This window comes from Streptopelia decaocto (genome assembly GCF_964273445.1).
Source record: "Streptopelia decaocto genome assembly, chromosome: 9".
Lineage (NCBI taxonomy): Eukaryota > Metazoa > Chordata > Aves > Columbiformes > Columbidae > Streptopelia > Streptopelia decaocto.
This window is the reverse complement of record NC_138664.1, coordinates 3,383,384-3,405,165: the sequence shown is the minus strand read 5'-3', so window position 1 is coordinate 3,405,165 and position 21,782 is coordinate 3,383,384. Positions and strand designations below refer to the sequence as shown.

The window sequence follows — 21,782 nt, the reverse complement described above, 5'->3', positions numbered from 1 at the left end:
GCTTTGGTTGAAATGCCTGTAGAGAACGAGGAATGGCAGCAACGCATTCCCATCCCAGACAAACCTTTCCAGCTGGTCGTGGAAGGAAGTTATTTTAACTGAAGTGCTACCGTCTTTTCTGCCTCTAGGATACGTGTTCACACCTCTGCAACATGTAAAGCAATCAGCTAATTTAACATGATTAGGAGACCACTCCAGTGTATAACATAAGAAGATTCACGAAACTGAGCACAGATAACTCGCTCCAGCTATGATACACACCCTTCTCCCTTCTAAGCTTATTACAGAGAAGGCTGGAGATCCCCTAGTGAGCTTCTTATCTCCAGTAATTAAGAATATCCTAATAGGCATGCTAAGTGCCTTTCTCTGCACGTCAGGATGGACACATAGCATCATGGCCTCTTTCTGCCTGACATGAAGCACCTCTGTGATTGCAGACAGTGCTCTCAGACACGTCCTGCACAAGGGAATGGCTCAATTGTGACTCAGAACAATATTCTATTAAAATATTTGACAGACAAGCACCAGTTTACTGTGGGCATAAGCAAAATACTAATCATCGTAATCATCACTGATACATTTTTTCACACAGGAAAAGGAAATGCAGAAGGAAAGAAAACTATACTGGCTATAGATAGATGTAAGTAAAAATAAATCATTTTATTTCAGGATCTTCCAGTAAAGTTGCTTATACAAGCGGCCATGCTGCAGAGCATTTATAATCTGATCGCAGAAGAGCTTTGAGTAGGGAGTGAAAATTGTAAAGTGGCCAGGGACAGAATTTCAGAGGCAAATATAATAATCTGTGTGGCTTCTACAGACACAATATAGGCAGCATCTCACAAAATGGCAAGTGCAAGATAGAGGCATGAATAGGGTCCATGTACAAGACAGTTTGCATACAAACGTTCAATATATGCGTGCAAAACTATGATCATGGAGTATTGCATGCAAAACTTACGTATCTTTAAATATTTATTCATGACTTTGGAGGGTGCTTTTGAAATTAGGCCTTTTATGTCCACATGCTCTTTTCTTAAAGATTGATCCACAGTTTTGAATCGATGGAATTATTTCTCTATGAAAATTGTCAACCAGGAATGTAGCTATTTTTCTCCTCGTATGAATAGGGGGGAAATTATCAGGACTGGCTTAAAGCTTCTCAGTAGCTTAAGAACACCGTTTCCTGAGAATTATTGGGAAAGCAAAACTCAGTGGTGCGGTAGTGGCCTATATACATGTAGCATATACATTAGCAAGCCTTCGCGTCCCTTCATTCGCTATTGTGATCTGAAGTTGCTCTTGAAGTGTTTGGAAGACACCCTCTTCACTCATTTTTCCTACTTCTGTGTAGAAGGGGTAGATGGGCTCCCCTTCGTGTAACAGAAGAGAAAGGAACAGGACACAGGTGACACAGCAGAAGATCCCAGGCTTTGCACGCTGTGACGAGTCGCTGGCGGGGTTATGCACACTAAGAAACTCCTTTGCTGCTTGTGCTGAGGTGGCTTTCCATGCTGTTGATGTGTGTAACGTTTGGTTTGGTTTTTCATTGATCAGCAGGGAAATTTGCTTTATCTTCCGCATCGTTTCTCAGCATCTTAACCATGGCTTGATGGAGGAACTGTCTGCAAAGTATGTTCAAGAGCCTGCAGCTGGCCAAACCTGAGTAGAGTTCTTATCTTGGCAACTCATTTATCCTTTGCAGCCTATACACAACAGAGAGCTGCATCCTTGCACGTCCATGGGATGAGTTTTCTTTGGAGCTCCAGTATGTGATTATCTTCACATCATTCATTCACTGCATCCTCTGCAGACACCAGTGCTGGGACAAACAGAAGTGAAAAGGCGGACATTTCAATTAGATGTTGGAGTTCAGTATCTAGTCACTTCAAATTTTGCTATACATTAGCAATACATTAGCAATACATTATTGCATGGACGCGTATTTAATGTGTACCGCTTCCTTTGGGAAGAAATTGGCATATATCCTGTTCATTCCTGATTTAAGGTCACTAAATAAGTTACTAGAAAGAACTATTTATATCTGTAGATGAAAGTATTCCAGACATAAGGCTGGTTTGGGGAGATAGTAAAAGGGATGGGAGGTGAGACAAAACACACAGGACTATTTTGGATAGAGTCCACAGCTCCCGTACTCAGAGATTTTATATCACATTTTTCTGAAGGGAATTTAAGCTGAAATGAGGTATCAGTTTAAACGGATGCAAAATCCTATCTGATGTGAAAGTGAAAGTGAGCTGTTTGGCCACATGTCTATACTGAAGGTGGCTGCGTTGGCAACCCTGTCACTGATCGCGGTACTTCAGAAACAGATAACAGCACTGAGCACGGTGCCAGCTAATCATCTCAATGTTCATCCAGCTTCTTGGATTTTTTTTTTCCATTGTTAGGTTGCTACTGATACCCAAGCTAATGGTTTTACAGCAGCGCTTCCCCCAGCAGAGAAGGCCTTATCCTGTTTTACAGCCCAGAGTGACAAACTTCATTGACTCAGCTACTACCAACAGCAGCATTTGGGTACCAGAGCCACATCTGGGGACACCATAAACACTAAGAGTCTTCTTGGTCCTGTTGGTGTTCCTTTCTCTCTCTGCCATTCCCGGCTTTTACAGACGGGTAGTGCTCTCTGTGGTCCATCTACTCCCTGCCTGAAACGTAACCGTAGAGCCTTCAGCCACCTTATTTCCTCCCCATCAGCGTGAACCGCCTGCAGCCAGGCGAGAAGCACCCAGCCAGAGCTGCCTCCCCAACCCCAAAGGGGACAGTTGCCATCTTGCATGTTGGAATAGTTGGGGAACCCCCTCCTACAGTCCCAGCCAAACCTGCAGAAAAACCTTCCCTAAACTTTTTCAGTTGTGGCCCAGCTTGCAGGTGCCTCCTAGTTTTGATCCTCTAGACGACACTTCAGTGTAATAGACGGCAATAATAATTGTTTTCTGAACATTACAACTCAACTGGTAACATTTTGGTAAAAGCAGCCATATCTGGGGTTTGGATTTGCGAGTTTCCACTGCTTCCCTTGGACAGAGATGCGTGTTTGTAAGAGCTGCACCAAGAGCCAGGACCCAAGTGCCCTCCGATGGGACGCCCCTGTTGGGAATGTAAGCAGATCCCACGTCCAGGTCTTTGTGGCTGTGGATTTTTTGAGTTTTAGGCTGGGAATGAAGGTGGAGGGGTTGGCGGTGGGTACAGAAATTGGGAAAACCCTGTGCTCTAGAGCCTTTGCCCAAAGGTCTGTGCAGGGCAGGGGTTTGGCTGCATGTGGGGTGGGGGTCACGCCGGGGGTCTGCGGGCACCCTCAGCAAGGGGGGTGAGGACAGGGTGTGCACCGAGGAGCCCAGGGCACCCAGGGAGCCGATCTGTGCCGGACTCTTGGCCTCTGTGACAGGGGGGCCAGGGCACCCCAGGCCCGAGGGCTGGGAGCCTGTGGCCGGGGGAACTCGGGGGCCCTGCTGCAAAAATCAGCCGCGCTCAGCCGCCTTCTCCTCGTCGCCAGCCATGTCGGGCGCGCATAAAGAACCATGTCATGCTTCAGCGGGGAAGGCAGGGCCGGCAGGGACTGCAGCCGCTCTCTGCTCTCCTATTTTCATAGAAACCGATCTGTGTACCTAGAAAATAACAGGAAGGGAAAGCGCGGGGAGAGGCGCGGGCGGGGGGGGGCGGATAAGAAGATCCTGTTTTCGGTCGCTGCCCGAGGAGTAATTCGGAGGAGACGGCTCCATCTTCCCGGGGCCGCGGCGGCTGCGGCGGGGATGGAGCGGGCGGCGTAGCCAGCGCGCACGGGGGGGCGCGGGCAGCGCGGGGTGAGGGCTCCCCGGCCGCCCCCGCCCGGCCAGGCGCCCCGCCGCTGCCGGCTCCCGGGGACCGGGGGCTGCTGGGGTTGTGTCCACGGCCTCCCCCTCCCCCGCGTACACACTCACACACACAGTCACACACACACACACTCACACACACACCCCATCTCCTCCTGCCGCCGCCGCCGCCGCCGGAGAGCTCGGGGATTGCCCGCGGCCCGGCCCCGCTCCCGGCTGCGCCCCGTGCCCGGGCACATCGCACCCCGCGGGGGCTCGCCCGGTTGCCCCCGGGGCGGCGTGTGCGGGGCGGGGGGTGTGGGAGGGCGGGGGGACACACGGCAGCTCCCGCGGCGGCTCCCGATGGCTCGTCCGCGGCCCCGAGAATACAAGGCTGGAGACCTGGTGTTCGCCAAAATGAAGGGGTACCCGCACTGGCCGGCCCGGGTGAGTACCGCGGCGGGGGCCGGACCCCGCGCCGCCGCCCCCTCCCCTCCCGCCGGGCGGGCAGCGGCCGGGCCGCCGGGAGGCTCCGCCGGAGGCCCCGGCCCCGACCCCGCCGCACGGGGGCCGCGGTGCGCGCCCACCCCGCTATTATTGTGCATCTTTTCTTTGATCTTCAGGTTTCTCCCCGGCCCCCCGGGAGGAGGAGGAGGAGGAGGAGGAGGAGGGAGGGGGGCGAGCGCGGGCTGTACCTGGGCTGGTATCGCGGGGAGGAGGCTCGGGGAGCCGGCAGCCCTGCCCGCATGACAACGATGCTGTTTATTATACGCCCTCCCTCGCCCCGGCCCCCCGGCTCCCCTCGGGGCAGAGGGACCCCAGCTCCCCCGGGCCCCGCCTGGGGCAGGGCAGGGCAGGGCAGGGCAGGGCGGCCGCCTCCCGCGGGCTCCGCGCGGCCCAGGGCCGGGTGGGAGACAAGGCCTCGGCCCAGGCCCGGAGCCCCGTGCGGGAAGGGGCGCGGCGTGGGCAGCGCCGGGCTGGAGGGGCATGTGTGGAGGGGCGAGGCCGCGGGCGGTGGGCACGGGCAGGCGGGAGGCCCGGCCGGCGTGGGGCGGCTGGCTGAGGGGAAGCCGGGCCTGGCGGTGCCGCGGTGCCCATCGGGCGCTGGCAGCCCCGCGGTGCAGACGCTTTTTGGGTGCTGGGCCTCCCGCTCGGCCCCTGGCTTTATTCTGCCTTTGACTGTGTTGGCTGCTCTCAGAGTCCTTTGTCGCTTTTTGGTTTATGCCGCTGTGATATAACTGAGGTGCAAAGGCATCGTGGGGCATTTGGCATTCAGAGAAGCGCCCCATTGTATTTAAAGGTTCATTTTGGGTGCTGCCACAACAACGCAGAGCGGAGCTTTCTCCAGAGGGTCTGGTACCATGGCAGGCTCCCTTCCCTCCTTTTTGGTCACTGTTGTGTGAACTCGCCGTGCAACACGTGTTGTTTGAACTCATTGGCAGGCACCAACCCAGTCAGTGTTCACTTGTCTTCTCCAGCCTTACCAGGGCCAGGTTCATCTGTCACTTTGTAGGCAAAGGGAAGTTACTGGGCTTTGTAAAGAGCGTGAAGATAGGGAAGCGTTGTATGCAACGTGCGGGAAGACATAGATGGGCAGGATAAAGATGGACGGACATGGAGCATGGCGCTTGACAAGAGAGGAGAATGGCTGTAAGTGGTGGAAAGTGAATGGAAAGGTGTCCTGAGGATAACCGAGGAAGCAGAAGTGCTGAACAGCGGTGTACAGGAGGGAAGGCCAGCGCCACAGCCTTAAGCAAGGGTCAGCGAAGAAAGAATAGTGAGAGGGTGCTAAATGTCTGGAGGCATGTAAATAAGGTGATGCATTCAATTATTTTGGCAGGGCAGGCTAAAATTAGCATGCAAAAGGCTTAACTTAATCAACACTACGTTGTGGTTTTGTTATTCTATCATTATACAGGTTGGTGGATATACTAACTAAAAAATGGCAATTTATGTCAGCAGAACAGTGTGAGCCACTGAAAATTGACTTCTTTCCTACCTCTGTCGTGCTTTAATTTACTGTGAAAATTCTAATGTGAACAGTTGAGACCATTACCACATTGAAGCATGTTAATCCCTTTCCTTTTTGAGACTTGCTAAAACTCCCATTTGTTTACCCAGCAGCAGAACAGGGTCTTTTGTTTTAATGGCATTTTCTTGCCTTTAACAACACCTTTATACACTAGGCAGCTGGTCATAGCCTTTGACTGGGTGTCTAAATAGGTATTTGAATGGCAAGAATATCCAACAGGGTACATGTTCACTAGGATGAAAAAATAGGTGTGCTATTAACATAACTTCCCTCCTTTGTGCAAACTAATAGGATGTAAAGTACAAGTGAAGACAAAGCACTGTCTAGTTTTAACATGACTTAGGAAGTGGAGGCAGAAATTGTGGAGAGCCCAGAGTCTACCATCAGGTAGGAAGAGGGCGGCCAGGCTAGGAGGGCGTTAGTACTGGGTTTCAGTTCACCTGGGTGTCAAGAGACACAGAATGTGCTCTTGTAACACGTAATGCACTTACATACAATTTCAGGTTAGATCAGGCTGATTGCTACCTAAACCTAATGTATTGCTCGTGAAAAATAAGAGTTTATACCATCTGTACTAGGACTTTTCTTCATCTTGGCTGACAGGTCTTGCCTGATGCACACTTCCTTAAGCAAAGGAAAAACCTAGTGAGGAGACTGGTCTCATTTTGTTTCCCACAGAACATTATTATATACAAATAAAAAGAAAGGAAGTATTTGAGTTGAGAATGCAACTCAGATACTCTGATTAAATGAGTGCCTTTTATCCAGCAGATTCACTTGTTTCCAGATCCTTGAGTGTTTGCTACCTGCTTCTCTATTCATTGTGCAATTAGTGTGTTTGATCTTTGTATTCTCATGTAAAAACTTAAATATTTCATGCTGATATATTAGCTTAATAATACAAGTAACAATACATTTAAATGGCAGTATTATTGCGTCTACCACATGGTGGTTTGCATCTCAGAGCCCTTTGGCTTGAATTTCCTGTCTAGGGATAAACTCCTTAAACTGTGTTTAATAAACCTGAGACGTGTTAAAGCAGGACAGAGCGAATCCGCCTGCCCTTCCATGAAGACACAGGCATAACCGACCTGGCTCAGAATCAGCCGTGTATTCTTGTGTGCATGGGTAGTGTCACACAGCAGATCTCACTGGGATCCGCGCCCCGCTCAGTTACTCTTGTCTCTCGTTAGAAGAACAAAACTGGCAGGCCTGACTCTCATTGCTGTGAGTAAAGAGAGAGCAACCATGAAGAAAGTGACCAGGTATCAATGATAAGCCCAGGGACCATTGAAAAATTTAGTCTTATGATTGATGGACCTTTATAGCAGTCAAGCTACATTTAAAGTTTATTGTGTGTTAGTGTAGAGTTTATTGCATACGGACCCAACTTGCCACACTTGGCCAAAACTGTAATGGCCAGTAAATCTTATCTTTATGTACCCTGTTCAAATAGAATCAGTGAATAAAACCACTGTCTTCAAAAGATGCTTTTAGATACCTGGTGTCTGAAAGATGTCACTTAGGTCTTACTACCTGGAAGGGCTGCTTTGCATTTTAGTATCGCGTTTTCATGGGCAAAGCCAAAGTTTTCTTTAGCTTAACTGGAAGACAGTGAATAGGTTTAGGGTTTAGGTGCCAAGAATTGTATTGAAGCTTAATGAATAACAGTAGATAACGTTCTGGCAGCAGGTTGGTTTAACATGGTTTTTATGTTAGCCCGTGATGTCAGGTGCTCATCAGAAATGCAGAATAAATACAACTGGCTAGGTCATCAGTTGCTGCAATGGAACAAATAAGCAATTGTGTTTCCCAGGAAGGTGCTGTTGTGGTTAAAATACGGGAAATAAGGATTTGATTTGTTCTAGATTTCATGAGTGGTCTTTGCTTTTGAAGCACTGTCTTCGTTCCCTGTTTGGAAATGACAGTTATCAACACTTTTCCCTTTAAAAAGGTGGCGTGGAGTCAAAATCACTAACATTTACGAGTTGCTTGGCTGCTGCTGTGATAGGAGCTGTATTAGCACACATAGACAGAAAAATGTCTTTCTTCAAATACCCTAGTTTATCTAGGATAGATGTCCTGGCTTATTGAGAAATTGCCCCTTGAGTAGTCACTCAGATGAGATAAAAGGGAAAAACTGGTGGTAGATTCAGAAAGATCAATAATGGTGTTTGTTTTATGAGTGACCCTGTAGAAACAATAAGCACTTAGTTGCTGAAATTAGCTGCTGATTTAAAAATAGGAAGGAAGCTGTTAATGCAGCTGTAGAGAGCGGAGGAAAAAGTCTGGAATGACCTCAATAAAATAAGAGCATGCCCATGTAAATGGCTAATGCCATTATTGAACAGAAACCTGGGTTCCTGCAGCTGGGGAGACCAGAACTAGATTTGAGTAGACGCAAATAGTTTGTGTGGGGATGGTAAAGTTGATTTGGGGCAATACAAAGGAGATCCAAGCAGGTAAGACAGTGTATCTTAGTGTAAAACACATGGATGTTTAGAGCTGTTCAGAGCGTTTTGTGCTGGGGGGAGAGCGCAGCCTTTAAAGTGCCCGTGTCACACTAACTATTATTTTCATGTATTCACTGTCTTGTGAAGCTGAATTTCCAATTTTCTGGGATCCTGTTTGTTTTGTCCAGGACCTTTATTGCTACTCTGAATTAACACCTACTTGACCTTCAGATTTGCTGGTTAGCTGACAATCCTCGTATGTGAATATCACTATTAAAGAGCATCTGCCAATAGCAACGGCAAAATGGTATTTGGGGCATTTTAATGTATCAGAGTTGCAAATGGGTATGAAGTTTTCGGTGTATTGCTTGGAGTAATACATAGTAAATGCTATCATTTTAATGGGAACTAGTGTCTGTGGCAGGCTGAGCATTACAAATGTAAGGATTACATGATAATGTTTAGCTGAGCATGTTTGTTCAGTATTGTTGACCATGTTCCCCATCTAGCAAGGCATGAAAGTGAAGGCACCGTAAAGTATGAACCAAAGTAATCCAAGGGAAGGGCTTAGAGGTAAGCTTACGCTTAGAAACTTTGTTACACAAGAGCCTAAAAAGATAAGGCTAGTAACACTACAGTATTATAGTTTAATATAATATTAGAGACTATTAAAAGAAATTACTACTACAGAATTCCAGTAGACTTTCAGCATCAGTAAAAAAAATTGGATATGTGTAGTTTGGACACCCCTACACAGGCACTTTGGTGAATAAACCTCTCTATTCCCATTCAGTGGGGCATGGATGGAGCTGGTGGGTCATCTGTGTGGACTGAGGCCCGTGTCCTGCCATAGTCTGGTGAAATACAAGATGCTTAACCAGGAACAACTTTGGCCAGTTTTAATTGCAAGCGTGACAGCTTGGAAAAATCAAGCCCTCAAACACATCATAGAAGAAAGATTCTACATTTGAAGTGTTTGATATTTAAAACAGACCATTTGTTTTCTTACTCGTGTAAGGATAAGGGAAGGTAGATTTTCCATGGCAGGGTTTATCTTTTTTGGCAAAGAATGACAGGCAAAAATCAGATTAGATCCAGAAAACTTCAAAGGGTCCATCAGAAATAGACAACAGATCTTTCTCTGTGTTTTTCTGCCAAAAGCCAGTCTGCAGTCTTTTCAGCTTTTCTCCTTGGCCATTTGGGACCTGTCCAGTCCTTCACCATGTGCTTTTCTCCTTTTTCCCCTTTTGGTTGCTGTCTCATGACCTCACTTTTGCCTTGTTACTAAATATGAGTCTCCTGTGACTTCTCCTTTACCAACTCGGAGCTTCTTCCATTTCTCTCCCTCTTTAATTATGTACCTCACTCATACATCACTCCTTGGAGATCTGCAGGCACTTTCTCTGTTTGTTCCTCTCTGAGATAAGATTTGCTGATCACTGCAGGGCTCTGCCTTGACCAAGGAACTAATGGTGAAGCCCTTGGCGTCCCCAGGCGGCTGTCCCGTAATTTTTATCCATAAAGCTGAAGCATTGCTTTCAGTAATATCTTTCCAGTTAGTTGCTCGTGTTTGGCAAACGAATCACTTTGGGGCAGGATGTTCGATGCTTGTTGTGAACACAGGCAGGGATATTTGGGAAAAGTTGTTCAAAATTCAATTCTTTAAATCTCTCTCTTTTTTAATTAGTCGAAATAACTAGCCCCAAATGTGCAAGTCTCATCTTTTTGTGTAAATGACAATAGATGAATAACATTTTCTCCTGCAGTGTCATGATTTTAAGTCCAAGTGAAGCTAACCCAGAAGGAAGACAGTGGTCTCAGAAGTTTCGAGGCAATAAACAATTAAATTTTGTCATTCCCATACTGTACAGGCTTTTTGTTAGATATTTCTCCTTGTCATTTTGAAGCCACTGAATAATTTTCATCAACTAATCTCGTGGAAATCATTGGACATATGTTTTATCTGAAAGAAGGGCGTCTCTCAGTGAAATCTGTAGCCTGTCAAGTCAATCTGTATGTTCTTACTGCAAAGAGTTACAAGAAATGTTAGCTCCCATTACATTAATTGATAGATCTCTTTATTATTGTGCAAACAACCTTTTTGGACCCTCGACTGGAAGGATTTTTTTGTTAGTGTAGGCAGCAAAACAAAGGCTGAGTTTTCAGTCTTAACTCTTCATTTCCTGATTTCCCCATCATAATAATGCGTTAACAAGTCTTCCTACATTTAGGGTAATAAAAATCTTGTAAGCAAGTGATTGCTGGCAGTAAGTATACACAATTGTCATTGAAGACAGATGAAAGGATTTCCTGATAATGCTGGAAAAGTGATGACAATGTGAGAGCCTGGACATTTTAACTGTTTGAAATGGTGTTGTCTGAGCAGTGAAGACCTTTCCACTGTGTGCTTGAGAGGCATAAGGGAGAACAAGTCTGCCCGAGGCTTCTCTGTAATACTGTAATTCGAGTGATGAATATAGCAACAAACACTGGAAAGTAGCCTGTGTGGAGCAGGCAGGCAGGGGTCTTTTTAAAGGTGTGAGGAATTAGCTGAACATCAGGATTTTGCTGTATCTTTAGGTACCTTCATGCCTTCCAAGCCTGCCCCTGTGTCATCTGTATCTCTGCATACAGTGGGTAGGTATGTGTGCATGCACACAGCTGTTCGTGCATAGGCACGCACACCCCAGAGAAAACATAAATACTTAAAGCACAGGGGGAGCACATCACTTGACTCTGGACTCCAACAGAAGCAGCATCAACAGAGAAGGGCCCAGTAGTTTGGCTGAAGCACAACAGGAGCGACTAGAATAAACACTTATTTGAAAGATTCCAAGAAATATTTGGCAAACGAGTAAGTGTCATGAGGTAAAGCTTCTAAAACTTAAAGAAGGAAACAGATCCTCGCTTCCTTCTCTTGGGAAAGTCTCTGCATTACTGGCTTTGCACATCTGAGACTGTTTCATTGATTTGTGTAACAGCCAGTTCGAAACTTGATACAGGAATTGAATATAAACTGCAGATTCTTTTCCAGTTTTACTTTCTTCTATGCGGACTATTTGACATGACAGTCTTGATTATACTTACTTTGACCTGAAGGGCATATGAGACCTTGCTTTGGGCCTGGGTTTTTGCTTGTTTGTTTGTTTATATTATTTTTTTGTAGGAAACAAAAGGAAGGTAAGAAATTGGAGTAAATACTACAGCATCCTAACAAAACAATGAACTTCCCATGTTATGATGCAGTTCCTACAGCCCTGTTTTAAAGTTCCCCATCCTTCAAACGGTCTCAGGTCAACCCAAATATTATCCTTGGCATCACTGCTGCTCCAGAAAGACACATCATGTTCTTGAATTTCAGTAGGACTTCATCTCTGTCTCCTGCCCTTTTGTAAAGCCCTGCTGAAATCTGAAAATGCCTTTGGAGTCAGCATGAAGGGAGGAGACGACATTGTACTGTGCTCTGGTAGCACAGTTAGAAGGGACAGGTGTCCATAGACTTTGGTCTCTGCCTTAGAAAAGTACGTTGAAGTCTCTTTCAGTTTTCCTTTAGCAGGCTGAAAGGATAATTAGCATACATCTGTAGCCCTGAAAATGCAAACTGGAAACAACTGTTTATTTTGCCTTGCAGCAACATGTAAAAAAAACCTAGAGAGAGGCTGCCAGCTCTAGTTTGGCTGCTTGAATAGAAGACATCATGTAACAAAAGAGGAGAAACAGGGCAAGGAATATCATACACCAAATACCATCTTTAAGACCATGAGTTAACAAAGCATCCTACATACATCAGAGTAAGTAGGGCCGGGGAGGAAGGGAAAAATTCCTGACTGTAGGGACTTTACAGATATCGCTGTGGTGTCACTGATGTCAACTAGGAAACAGTGTGTCATTCTTTAAAGTCTTCTGTACTCCTTGGGCTTGGAAAGCACCTGCCCTTGAAGCTACTTAAAACAGAATGTACAACCACACTGAGGCCGTGAGTAGAAGAAACCTTAAGTCTGGGAAAGCTCAAGACTCAATTGCACAATAATGCAAACCAGTTCTGGGAATCAATCCCATATCAGACTGGATTACTAAATGTACTAAATATAAGTACCTATTGAAACTTAACTATTAGCATAGGGATTGACCTTACAGAGATATGAAGCATCAGGCTGGAGATGCAGTCTAGATGGGACAAGCAGGGAAGTACAGATAGAGGAGCAAATGCTATAGTTGCAAAGAACAATTCTGGAGTTACCGTCCTTCCCTTGATATGTTTATGCATTTTGCATAGAAAGTCATTGGGTACAAGCAGCTCTTTTTTGTTACTTTTTCTTCAGCTCCACTAATCTTACATCTTACAGTGTTCAACCTTCCAGGAGGGGGATCCTGTGAACCCCTTCTCTTAATTCCTGGAGGGTGGGGTATCCTCCTCAGCTGGAATCTCCTCCATCTGAATGAAACCAGAATCCAGGTTTCTGTTCCTGGCTGTTACCCTTGTCCCTAACCTGTTGATGGTAACTAGGTGGCAGTTCCTCCAGCTCTTCCTCCACGTATCTTTTGGGAAAACTTTAAATGTAGGGCACTTAGGGCTCCACTTTTCTGTGGTGAGTATCAGTATCTTCCCATTGCAGGAGCTGTGGGTGGAAGGGAGGGAGGGAAGCCCTGTCTGGGTGGCGTTTAGACCAGTGTGTGCCATACGTTGGCCATCCTGACAAAGCAGCATAACGGGGTGCCAGAAAGCAGAGAGCTGTGCCTCGAAGGGTGCTTTGTGTCCTTCCTTCTCTCGAGGAGTTTTCTCTCCCTCTTTCCTGCTGCTTGTGCAGAGACCACCAGTCACAACAACCACGGGGGGCTGCCGAGCCAGCGGGCACGGGGGGCCATGGTTTGCACCTCATATAGAAGTGAAGCTGGTCATTCATGGCCTTCCTTCCCTGGAATACAATTTATTGTTCATCACTGTATGTAAATCAGTCCCTCCAGCCCCATTGTTTACTTTCTGGTGCGTGCGTTGACATAAATATTGTGTGTATTTTTCTTTAGCTTCCTTCAGCTTGTTACCCGCCCGGACGGTGATGTCCTGCACAGGGCCAAAATGACTGTGCTGGGTGCGGCTGCAGCGTGGGAGGGTTGTGTGCCAGCTGTCTGCCTGGACCTGTGTTTGCATATGGGGGTTTCTGCGTATCGCCTTGACCTTTGCAGCACATTGGTTGTTCAAATGTAACTTGTGGTCCACTATTGGCTTCCTGTAGTATTGCCGCTTCCAGCTTTCCCTCTCTCACGTTGCCGATGCCTTTTCCCAGATGTGTTAGCCTTTTCCTTTTGCAAACCGAATTTCGGTTTACTTGCAGTTCTTATTTCTCACAGACCTAGGGCTCTGTGAGTCAGTTGTCATATTCGTTTTACCATCACGGGGTCACTCCATGTTTATACATACATACAGGCATAAAAGACTATATTTATCTTAATATTTGCAAAGGTTCCGAGTTTACTGTGCCAGATGCCTCTTCCAGAACACCAAAGTGTTCAGTGAGGCAGCCTCTGGCAAGCAGTGCGCCTAAGCAAAGCATCTCATGCCAGGCACTCTGCCCTACTGTAGTGGCATCTTTTGTCATCTTTTTCTTAAACTAATTAGATGCTAGTTGGTTTTCAGCCCGGATGTCACTGTTTCCATCAGAGCCGGTGTGAATTTGTGTTTCGGTAAGGATTTCTTCAGATACCGTTATCCGGAATCCAAGCAGGTAGCGTTCACTCAGGTTGAAACACGTGGAAGCGTTTGCAGAGCTGAGGTTGCTGTGTTCGTAGCCGCGTTCTTAGCACCGCGTTGGGGATTTGGGGTGCTCCCGGTGTCGCTCTGCGCAGACCGGCTGCGGGGCTGCAGGCTGCTCGCTGTGCTGCTCGGTGCGGAATGGCAGGAAGGAGATGATACCTGTCCCATTAATTTGCTCTTTGAAGACCATGTCCCAAAGGCAGTGAGTGAATTTGACTGCATAAAGATTCCTTGATTTCAATAAAACTGCTTACGTGTGCTGCCGTGCCTGTAGAAACAAAAAGCAGGACTACAGCCTAAGGGAGAAGGCAGACGTTCATCTGAAAACAAGAAGAAATACAAGATGGCATTCCTTCCTGCGGTGCCTCTCCAAATACCAGGGCTCTGGAAAGGTATTAGTGCTGCAGCAAACTCAACAGATAATTCTTTTCATATGTTGTGGGGATCAGGTGGCTCACATATGTTAACATTTTCAGGTACTCCTTCTTGCTGCTTTTTATCAGGAGTTCTTTTTCAAAATCTTCCTCCTGTGCAAACTTTATTTTTCTTTGTCACAGTATTTCTATCACAGCTTTTAGAAGAAGGTAGCATGAAGTTATTAAGCCTTGTGGTTAGAATTTTATTAATAGCATCTGCAATGATGTATCACCAGTAATAAGCTTGTTCTGTCTGTTAATATTTTGTTTTCTCTGCCCTTGTTTGAATGACTTTGTTTGAAACTCTTTATCGGTAAGGGCGTGGGTCAGTTTTATGAGCAGGTTCTTTGTATTGCTAAAATGACAATTCCTTGTTAAAAGATGAAAACAGATTAGAGAAGACACATTTGTCAGACGGGGCTCTTCAGCATTAAAATGCTGTGAATGCTTTCTCATTTTTTGGAAGATGTTTTATGGCATCTCCTGCCTTACAAATGAATGGATTCACCTGTGTATGGAATTGCCACGTTATTGTGCTGGATGGGATCTGATCATACAAAGACAAAGGCTTTGTTTGTGCAGCCAAACTGTACGCCCAGCTGTGCTTGCAGGATCAAGCCCTCTAGCTGTTAACTTTCTAGAAGCCCATAATAATTAAGATTTTAGTGGCAATATGCTAAGAAGAAATGCCAGCTTCTTCAGCAGATGTGGGAGCAAGCGGAACCATCTTTTAAGGAGAAGCTTATACTTTTTCTGAAACATTTGCTGCCCCATGAAGGTGTTAGTTTACTTGCTTGTCTACTGTCAGCAATGCAGTTGGCCTGGTGTGATACCGGGGGTGTCGGGGGCGTCTCCAAGGCAGGGTTGTTGCAAAGGACCCATCAGGCTGACTTGGGGATCTCAACAATTAAAAGCAGCGTGAGCTAAAACTCCTGGGTTGTGGAGCGTGGTTTGGACACATCATGTGTCATCACCAGTGCATTAAAAAGTAAAGGCAAGTGGCACTTAGAATTACAATTTTGAATATTAACTGAAAGGCTTTTGGTTGGATTTTGTTGATTTGTATGAGGTGTATATAAACACTTTCTCTGCATCCCAGGGTAAATTTGTATGTGCCATGTGCCTCGTGTCCTGCCTAGTTCCAGATATGTGTCTCCTTAACCAAGTTCCCTTTATGTGTAACTGCCTTTTCCCAGTTGTTTGCACAATATGAATCAGGATAATATGCTGGTTCTTTAGAGCTGCTTTTTAAAACAAAATGGTAACCTGATTTAAAACATGGGTTTGTACCGAGCTGCCGAGGGAGAGTGCTGAGCTCCCCTGCTTAGTATGGGTGCCATTCCTGAATCAGAAATAGTGTTTTAAAAATTTAATGTATGCAGGAAAACAGCTTATTACAGTTCTACATGTGTAATTTGTCCCTTGACAGTGTGTATCCTTTTAAAATAATTGTTCCTTTAAATTTAATCTTCTGATTACCTCTCCAAGTCTGATCTAGAAATGAGCAGAAGCCCTTGGTCGTGTTCGGTGAAGGCAAGTTAGAGAAAATCAGCGGCTTTTGGAAGAAAGCAGGTTCTGGAGTAAACTTTGCGACTTCTGGAGTGTAACTGCAGCCCATGATTAATGCGTGTAAATCAAAAGACAGTACTCACATGCTGGAAAGTCATATTTAGTGTTTGTGATGTAAAATATATCTTTTAGAATTATGGGCATGCCAGCCTAGCAAGTCTGGTCGCTACCATGTTGATATGTTCATCTTGTCTCTGACATTAATGCCACTTATAGCTCTAAAAGTACATCTTTTTGTCTTACATGTTTTTATTATTTCATTTGAGAAGGTTTTTTCTAACATTGTTTAGTAATTAGGATTTAATTTCATAGGTCTGCATGTACATAATGGAGTGTTTTGAATATTTTTATGTGAAGAGTTCAATTCTTGAGGTATTTATTTTTTGAGGGAAATGTTCATTTTGGTAAATAACATTGTTAATCTTTTAGGGACTAAGTAAATTTGAGCAACATTACGTTTTTGGTCAAATCTAAGTGAAAACTCTCATTTGAGGTTTTGGAAGCAGAAAGGCAGGCAGGTGGGGAGGAGTATGACTTGGCTTGGAAAAACTCATTCCTGACTCTCTTTGGGCAGACAGATTAAAATTCCAAAGAGTTTAACGTAGACTGAGGGACTTTGCAGAGAAGGCATTTGACACCGTAGTGACAGCTCCTGGAAATCTGAGCGGAGATTGAAAGCAAACCCAGTAAAAATACCCAAGGTGGGTCCAAGCGCTGTGCAGAGACCACTGTGACTCCACGGGTCTCATCATTCTGTGGGTTTAGTGGCCCAGTCAACACAAGCAAAAGTTCCATTTTAACAAATAATCTGCCGATTTAATTGTTTTGTACCATAGATGGTGGCTAAGGCTGTGGGAGTAATGGAGACAACTATTTACAGCCAGCGAGGGGGTTTATAGTGACCCTGGGCTTCCTAAGATGCTGAGCTCTTCTGCAGTTTGTCAGCAGAGTAAACAGGAAAACCTGCCTTTGAAAAATGATTGCATATCACTCCATTTCATTGGCTTTGCAGTTGGGTTTCATTGCTTCTCGTTCTCCTCAGGCTGCGTACGTGTTGTCGTTGTGCGTGTTATTTGATCACAACGAGATAGTCGGCCTGTGTGCCAATGATGCTTGGTGATCATACTCATCCATTCCCTTGGAGCACTCATGCTCAGGACACTCATGTAGTCATCTCTGCTGCTTCACCCAAACCTCCGAGGGTTGCGGTACGCTAAAAATGTTCCGTGTTTTCAAAGGACAAAGATTTTGTGTTCTTTTCCCATGTAACAGTAAGCATTTTTTTTAATGCTGGCACTTGTTTAGTGACAAAGAGCGTTTCACTCCCCTGATATTCTACTCCTTAGCTGCAGCTGACGGTGACAAAACAGGTCACGGAGGAGACAAGCAGGAGGGTTTTCTGTACCCAAAGGCCCAGATGATGGTTGCAACCTCTGGAGTGTCAAGCTGGAATCCTCCCTGCGGGCTGCAGTGAGCGAAGCAGATTGTTCCCTTCTTTGTCTCCAGTGTGTTTGTGTTCACCCTGACACACACTGGGGGCTCGTGTTCTGGGACCTGCAGTCTCCATCCATCACATTGCCTTGCTCAAAACAATTTTAGCCACAAGCTGCAGTGTCAACAGGGTTTTGTGTACTTTGTGGGAAGCCAGACCAAATATTGCGCAGGGACACTCAGTATTCTTCAGCCTGGAAATATTGTGCCAATCCAATTTTTTTAACTGACTTTTGGGGGAAGTAAATGACATTGGAAAAGAAATAGTAAATTAAGCCAGCCAAGTCTAGGAGATTGCAATCTTACGGAAATTTGCTTACCTTTTTGCTTTAAGCTTGCCAGTATAAGGACTAGCAACACTTCTTTTATTAAAAGCTTTAACAGTGGAACATGGAGCTTTGGATATGGGGAACAGATGAGTCTTGAGTATAAAATTTGGTTGTGTGTATTTGACTAAATGTCAACGCTCTGGACAGGCTGCATCCCATTGAAAAGGTTTTGATCAGCTTGACTGGACAAAAATCCTATCTCATAAATTCTTCCTTCATTCTTCCTTCAAACAAAATCAATTAAATAGTAAAACTCTAGTGTAAATACGGGAAGGCCAAAAACGAGTTCTTACACCATTCATCCACTCTTTCTAGCAGATGTGATAGATAAGGTGGCAAGATTTATCTGAGCACTTGGAGAGGAAGATTATATGACTTTTCATGTCCCTTTGACTGTGAGAAGAGAGTGGCAGGAGAGAAATACGGTGTTTGTGAATGTGCAGCCCCTAAAATTTCTCATTTGTTGATGTCTTGGCTGGTTAATTAGTTATAGTTGCTCTATGGCTTCCAAAGGCATTTTTGTATGTACATTTCTTGCACATTTTTATATTTCAAGATGAAAATATTTGTAGTAAGATGATAAAGTAGGATAAGCAGATTTGGTCATGAGGAGCTGCTCTCATTTGGTGTTGGTGGTTTCACTCTGGTTTGCTCAGGTGGGTGTACATTGCAAGCAGTGTTTTGATATCTCAGGAATAATCCAGAGAAAGGAGAATCAAGCTTCACTGTGCTTAAAGGAAAGAAAACACCAAATGCCTCAGAGCTGGCAATGTTTGTTGAGAATGAACAACCTCTCCCCACCCATCCACAAATAAAAAGTAATTTTGTGAACCATAAAACTTAAAGTTTCTATTTCTCTGGCTTTGTTGTATGTGGATTGCCCGTTGTCTGATGTTTTGGAGGAGCCCGCATTGCAAACTGTCTCTCAGCATATGGACTGTGTGTCCCTCTGCTGATGGACAGCCTGTTACCACAAAACATGGGGAAACTAATATCCCTTTGGCCTTTCCCCTTTGTTTTCTGGTCTGGCAAAACCGTCTGACGTGTCCCTGAGTTCTTGTAGGTAACAGACTGAAAACAGCATGATCACAGCCTTTCCTTAGGGAAACAAGTCCTAGTGGTAGCACCATTGCTTTGCTCACAGTGGCAAGGAAACACTTTGGAGAAAAGAGCGCATTTTTGCAGCATTTTTGGGGTGTGCACACCGGGAGGATTACAGTTTGGTAACCTGAAATCCTCCTCTGACAGAGCTGCAAGTGTTTGTTATTAGCGATGCCTAGAATTTCAGCAATGGACTGAGTGCTTTGTAAGGAGAGCAGTTCCGTAGTCCCCGTTTGTAACAGTGAGCGGGCAGGAGATGCCGCGGTGTGGCCAAGCTCAGCCCAGAGGCCGGTGGCAAAGCCAGGACTAAGTAGGCTTTGTGTCCTGCTCGGGCTGTCTGCCCACCAGCCGCGAAGGCTCACGGAGGACGTGAATCACATGGGTAGATCTGTTATCTACAAAGTCATGCATATAGATACCAGTCACGCAGAACTAAGCTTTGGCCCCATTTTCATATTGAAGATTAAAGCAGCTCTGCAGAAACTATTTTTCAACTTTCTGTCTTAAAAATATGCTGCTAATTAGGGATGTAAAGGGGCTGATCTCAGCTGCAAGACTGCTGATCCTTCCTAGTGAGACGCTGCCTGCCAGCATTGTTTGGACTCCAACTAACCCTTCATTGTCTTCTATCTCGTTGAGGTCCTGAGCATGTACAGAAAGAAAGGAGGATTGATGTCTTTATATTGTCATTTCTGGCTGTCTGCAGGATACCCTTCAGCCCTTTTCAGCAGCGCTCAAAAGTATGCTCCGCTGTTTTTAATCTTGTTTTGCGTTTTGTTGTTGCTGGTGGCACTCTTCCATGCCCAGAGACTTCTTATTTTTTTTTCCTTTTGTAGCAGTGCAATTCCACCTTATTAAGTTGGATTCTGCTCCTAGCCTCGCCCTTCACAGGGTTATCTTCTTTAATGGGTGAAAAAGTGCATATGCCAGCATTTCACACTAGGAGTTCTAGTGTGTGATGTACATTGGGGAAGGAGTTGTGCTCTGCTTCAAGTATCATGTAGCCCTGATAAATGAGAGGAAAATTCTACAGTCTCCAATCAGCTTTAGTTGGGTTGCTGTTCAATTTAAGTACTAGAGTCTGAGTCACAGTTTTTAGCTTGGAGGAGGTTGGATATTTTTTTCTTTCCTTTTTTTTACATTTTAGGATCCTCTGGGGGGAAAAAATTAATATTGTACATTTTACAGAACAGTATTTTAAATAATGGTTTAGAAGAGATACCGCCATACTGCTGACTCCCAGTAGCATTAGCTATTAAAAAGCATAATAAATCCATCTGAATAAAAACATTGCGGAAAAGCAACATATCCTATTTTAATAATGGATTTTGAAAAGTATCGCTTTTATCCATCTAGAGTTCTGCTAATAAGCCAACTGCAAAAGATCAAGCTGCTTGCATGTGTTGGGCAATAATAAGCAACTTCAACCACTTTCCAGCAAAAATACTATAGGCCTTTGCTCGACTGCTGTGCAGCGACTCCGGGGATTTCAGGGGGAGATACTGATCTCTGCAATGCTTCTGTGTGCTTTTGCCAATCAAAGGCATTTATAGTATGTCAAAACAATCAGCGATTACTGCTCTGCAGTTTTAATTCCCTCTTTTTGCAAAATAAAAGGACTTGTGGTTTCAGTGCCCATATCAGCATCTCTGTATGCTGAAGTCAAGCTTTCTTGTCTCTACATGTGGACTCGACAGGTTTCACAGCTCTGCCCTCGTTCGTGCTTCTCCCTCTACAAGCTACTGGGACAGGGATTTTAGTTTAATTGGGATTTTTTGAATTTTGGCTCATTGAAACTGGATCCACCCAATTTTTGCATCCCAGATATGCAGACTCTCCAAGGGCTCATTTTAGATCTCTTTAGATCTCTAGGTACATGACTGTCAGTTCAGGTTTTCATAACAAATCTGAGAGCCAGAAATTATTTTGGAAACCTCAGTGTAACTTGCCATGCTGGGCATCCTATAACAGTTATATTATAGTATTGAAATAGGACTTCGTTCTTTTAAAAATAGCCTGAACTTGGCTTTGGCTTTCCAAAAAGCTTTTAGAAGAATCATGTTCTGTAAGAACAACTGAACGAAAAATGTTGTATTAAAAAGGTGTTCAAGAACCTACTCAACTAGTTCACATGGAAGATAAACCCATCAAGAGCTATTAAACACAGAGATATCTCCACTCCACAAGAAATTCTCAATCCCTGAATGTTTAGGCTATGGGAGTATATTCAGGGGTATCATCTGTTACATGCTTGCCCTGTTCTTGTCCTCCTTGGACATCAGTTGTTGGCCACTATTGGAGATAAGATATTAGGCTAGATGGACCTTCGATCTGTGACTGTATTTTTGCACAATGCCTTTATTTTTTTGCACCGTTAAATTCTGTTGGAACATAATGGAACAGGGTCTGGCTCAAAAGCCACCCAGCCCGCCTGGAATCGCTGCTTCTGAGCAGCAGCTTATCCACAGCACAGAGATCTCGTGACAGCCACGCGACGTGACACCTGCTGTCCCTGCGAGGGGACGCAGCCACATCTGGGGGCCCTTGTCTCTGTGTCTCGGAGAGACATGTTTCCCATTTTGCAGGGAATGTATTGTAGAGCTCCGCGGAGCAGAACACCCAGGCGGGGGTGCAGCTTCTTCTGCTTCCACACCAGCCCTCCCAGGGAGCTCCGCCGCCTGCCTGGAATATGCTGCGTTATCCCACAAGCAGCGGTGGGGATGGTTGGTGCTGCCGGAGCCGCTCTTGTTCTCGGTGGGCAGCTCTGCTCTGTCCTTCTGGCAGGACTCCGGTCCAACCCACCCAGCCGGAGCCTCTCTCCCCGGTC

The 21,782-nt window shown here is 45.3% G+C and overlaps 1 protein-coding gene and 1 long non-coding RNA gene across 2 annotated transcripts in view; one reads left to right on the top strand and one right to left on the bottom strand.

Moving 5' to 3' along the window:
• Positions 1-639: 639 nt before the first annotated feature.
• Positions 640-4,606, bottom strand: LOC309443588. Its single transcript, XR_014184826.1, has 2 exons — positions 4,508-4,606; positions 640-1,822 (listed from the first exon to the last, which is right to left on the bottom strand). It is a non-coding gene; the product is annotated as an uncharacterized lncRNA (long non-coding RNA).
• The window catches only part of HDGFL3 (HDGF like 3), a 36,299-nt gene continuing 18,214 nt past the window's right edge, over positions 3,698-21,782 (top strand). Inside the window, exon 1 of the mRNA XM_082060676.1 lies at positions 3,698-4,259. Within this exon, the coding sequence (XP_081916802.1) occupies positions 4,176-4,259 (84 nt within the window). The 5' untranslated portion in view covers positions 3,698-4,175. The remainder of the gene's footprint in view (positions 4,260-21,782) is intronic.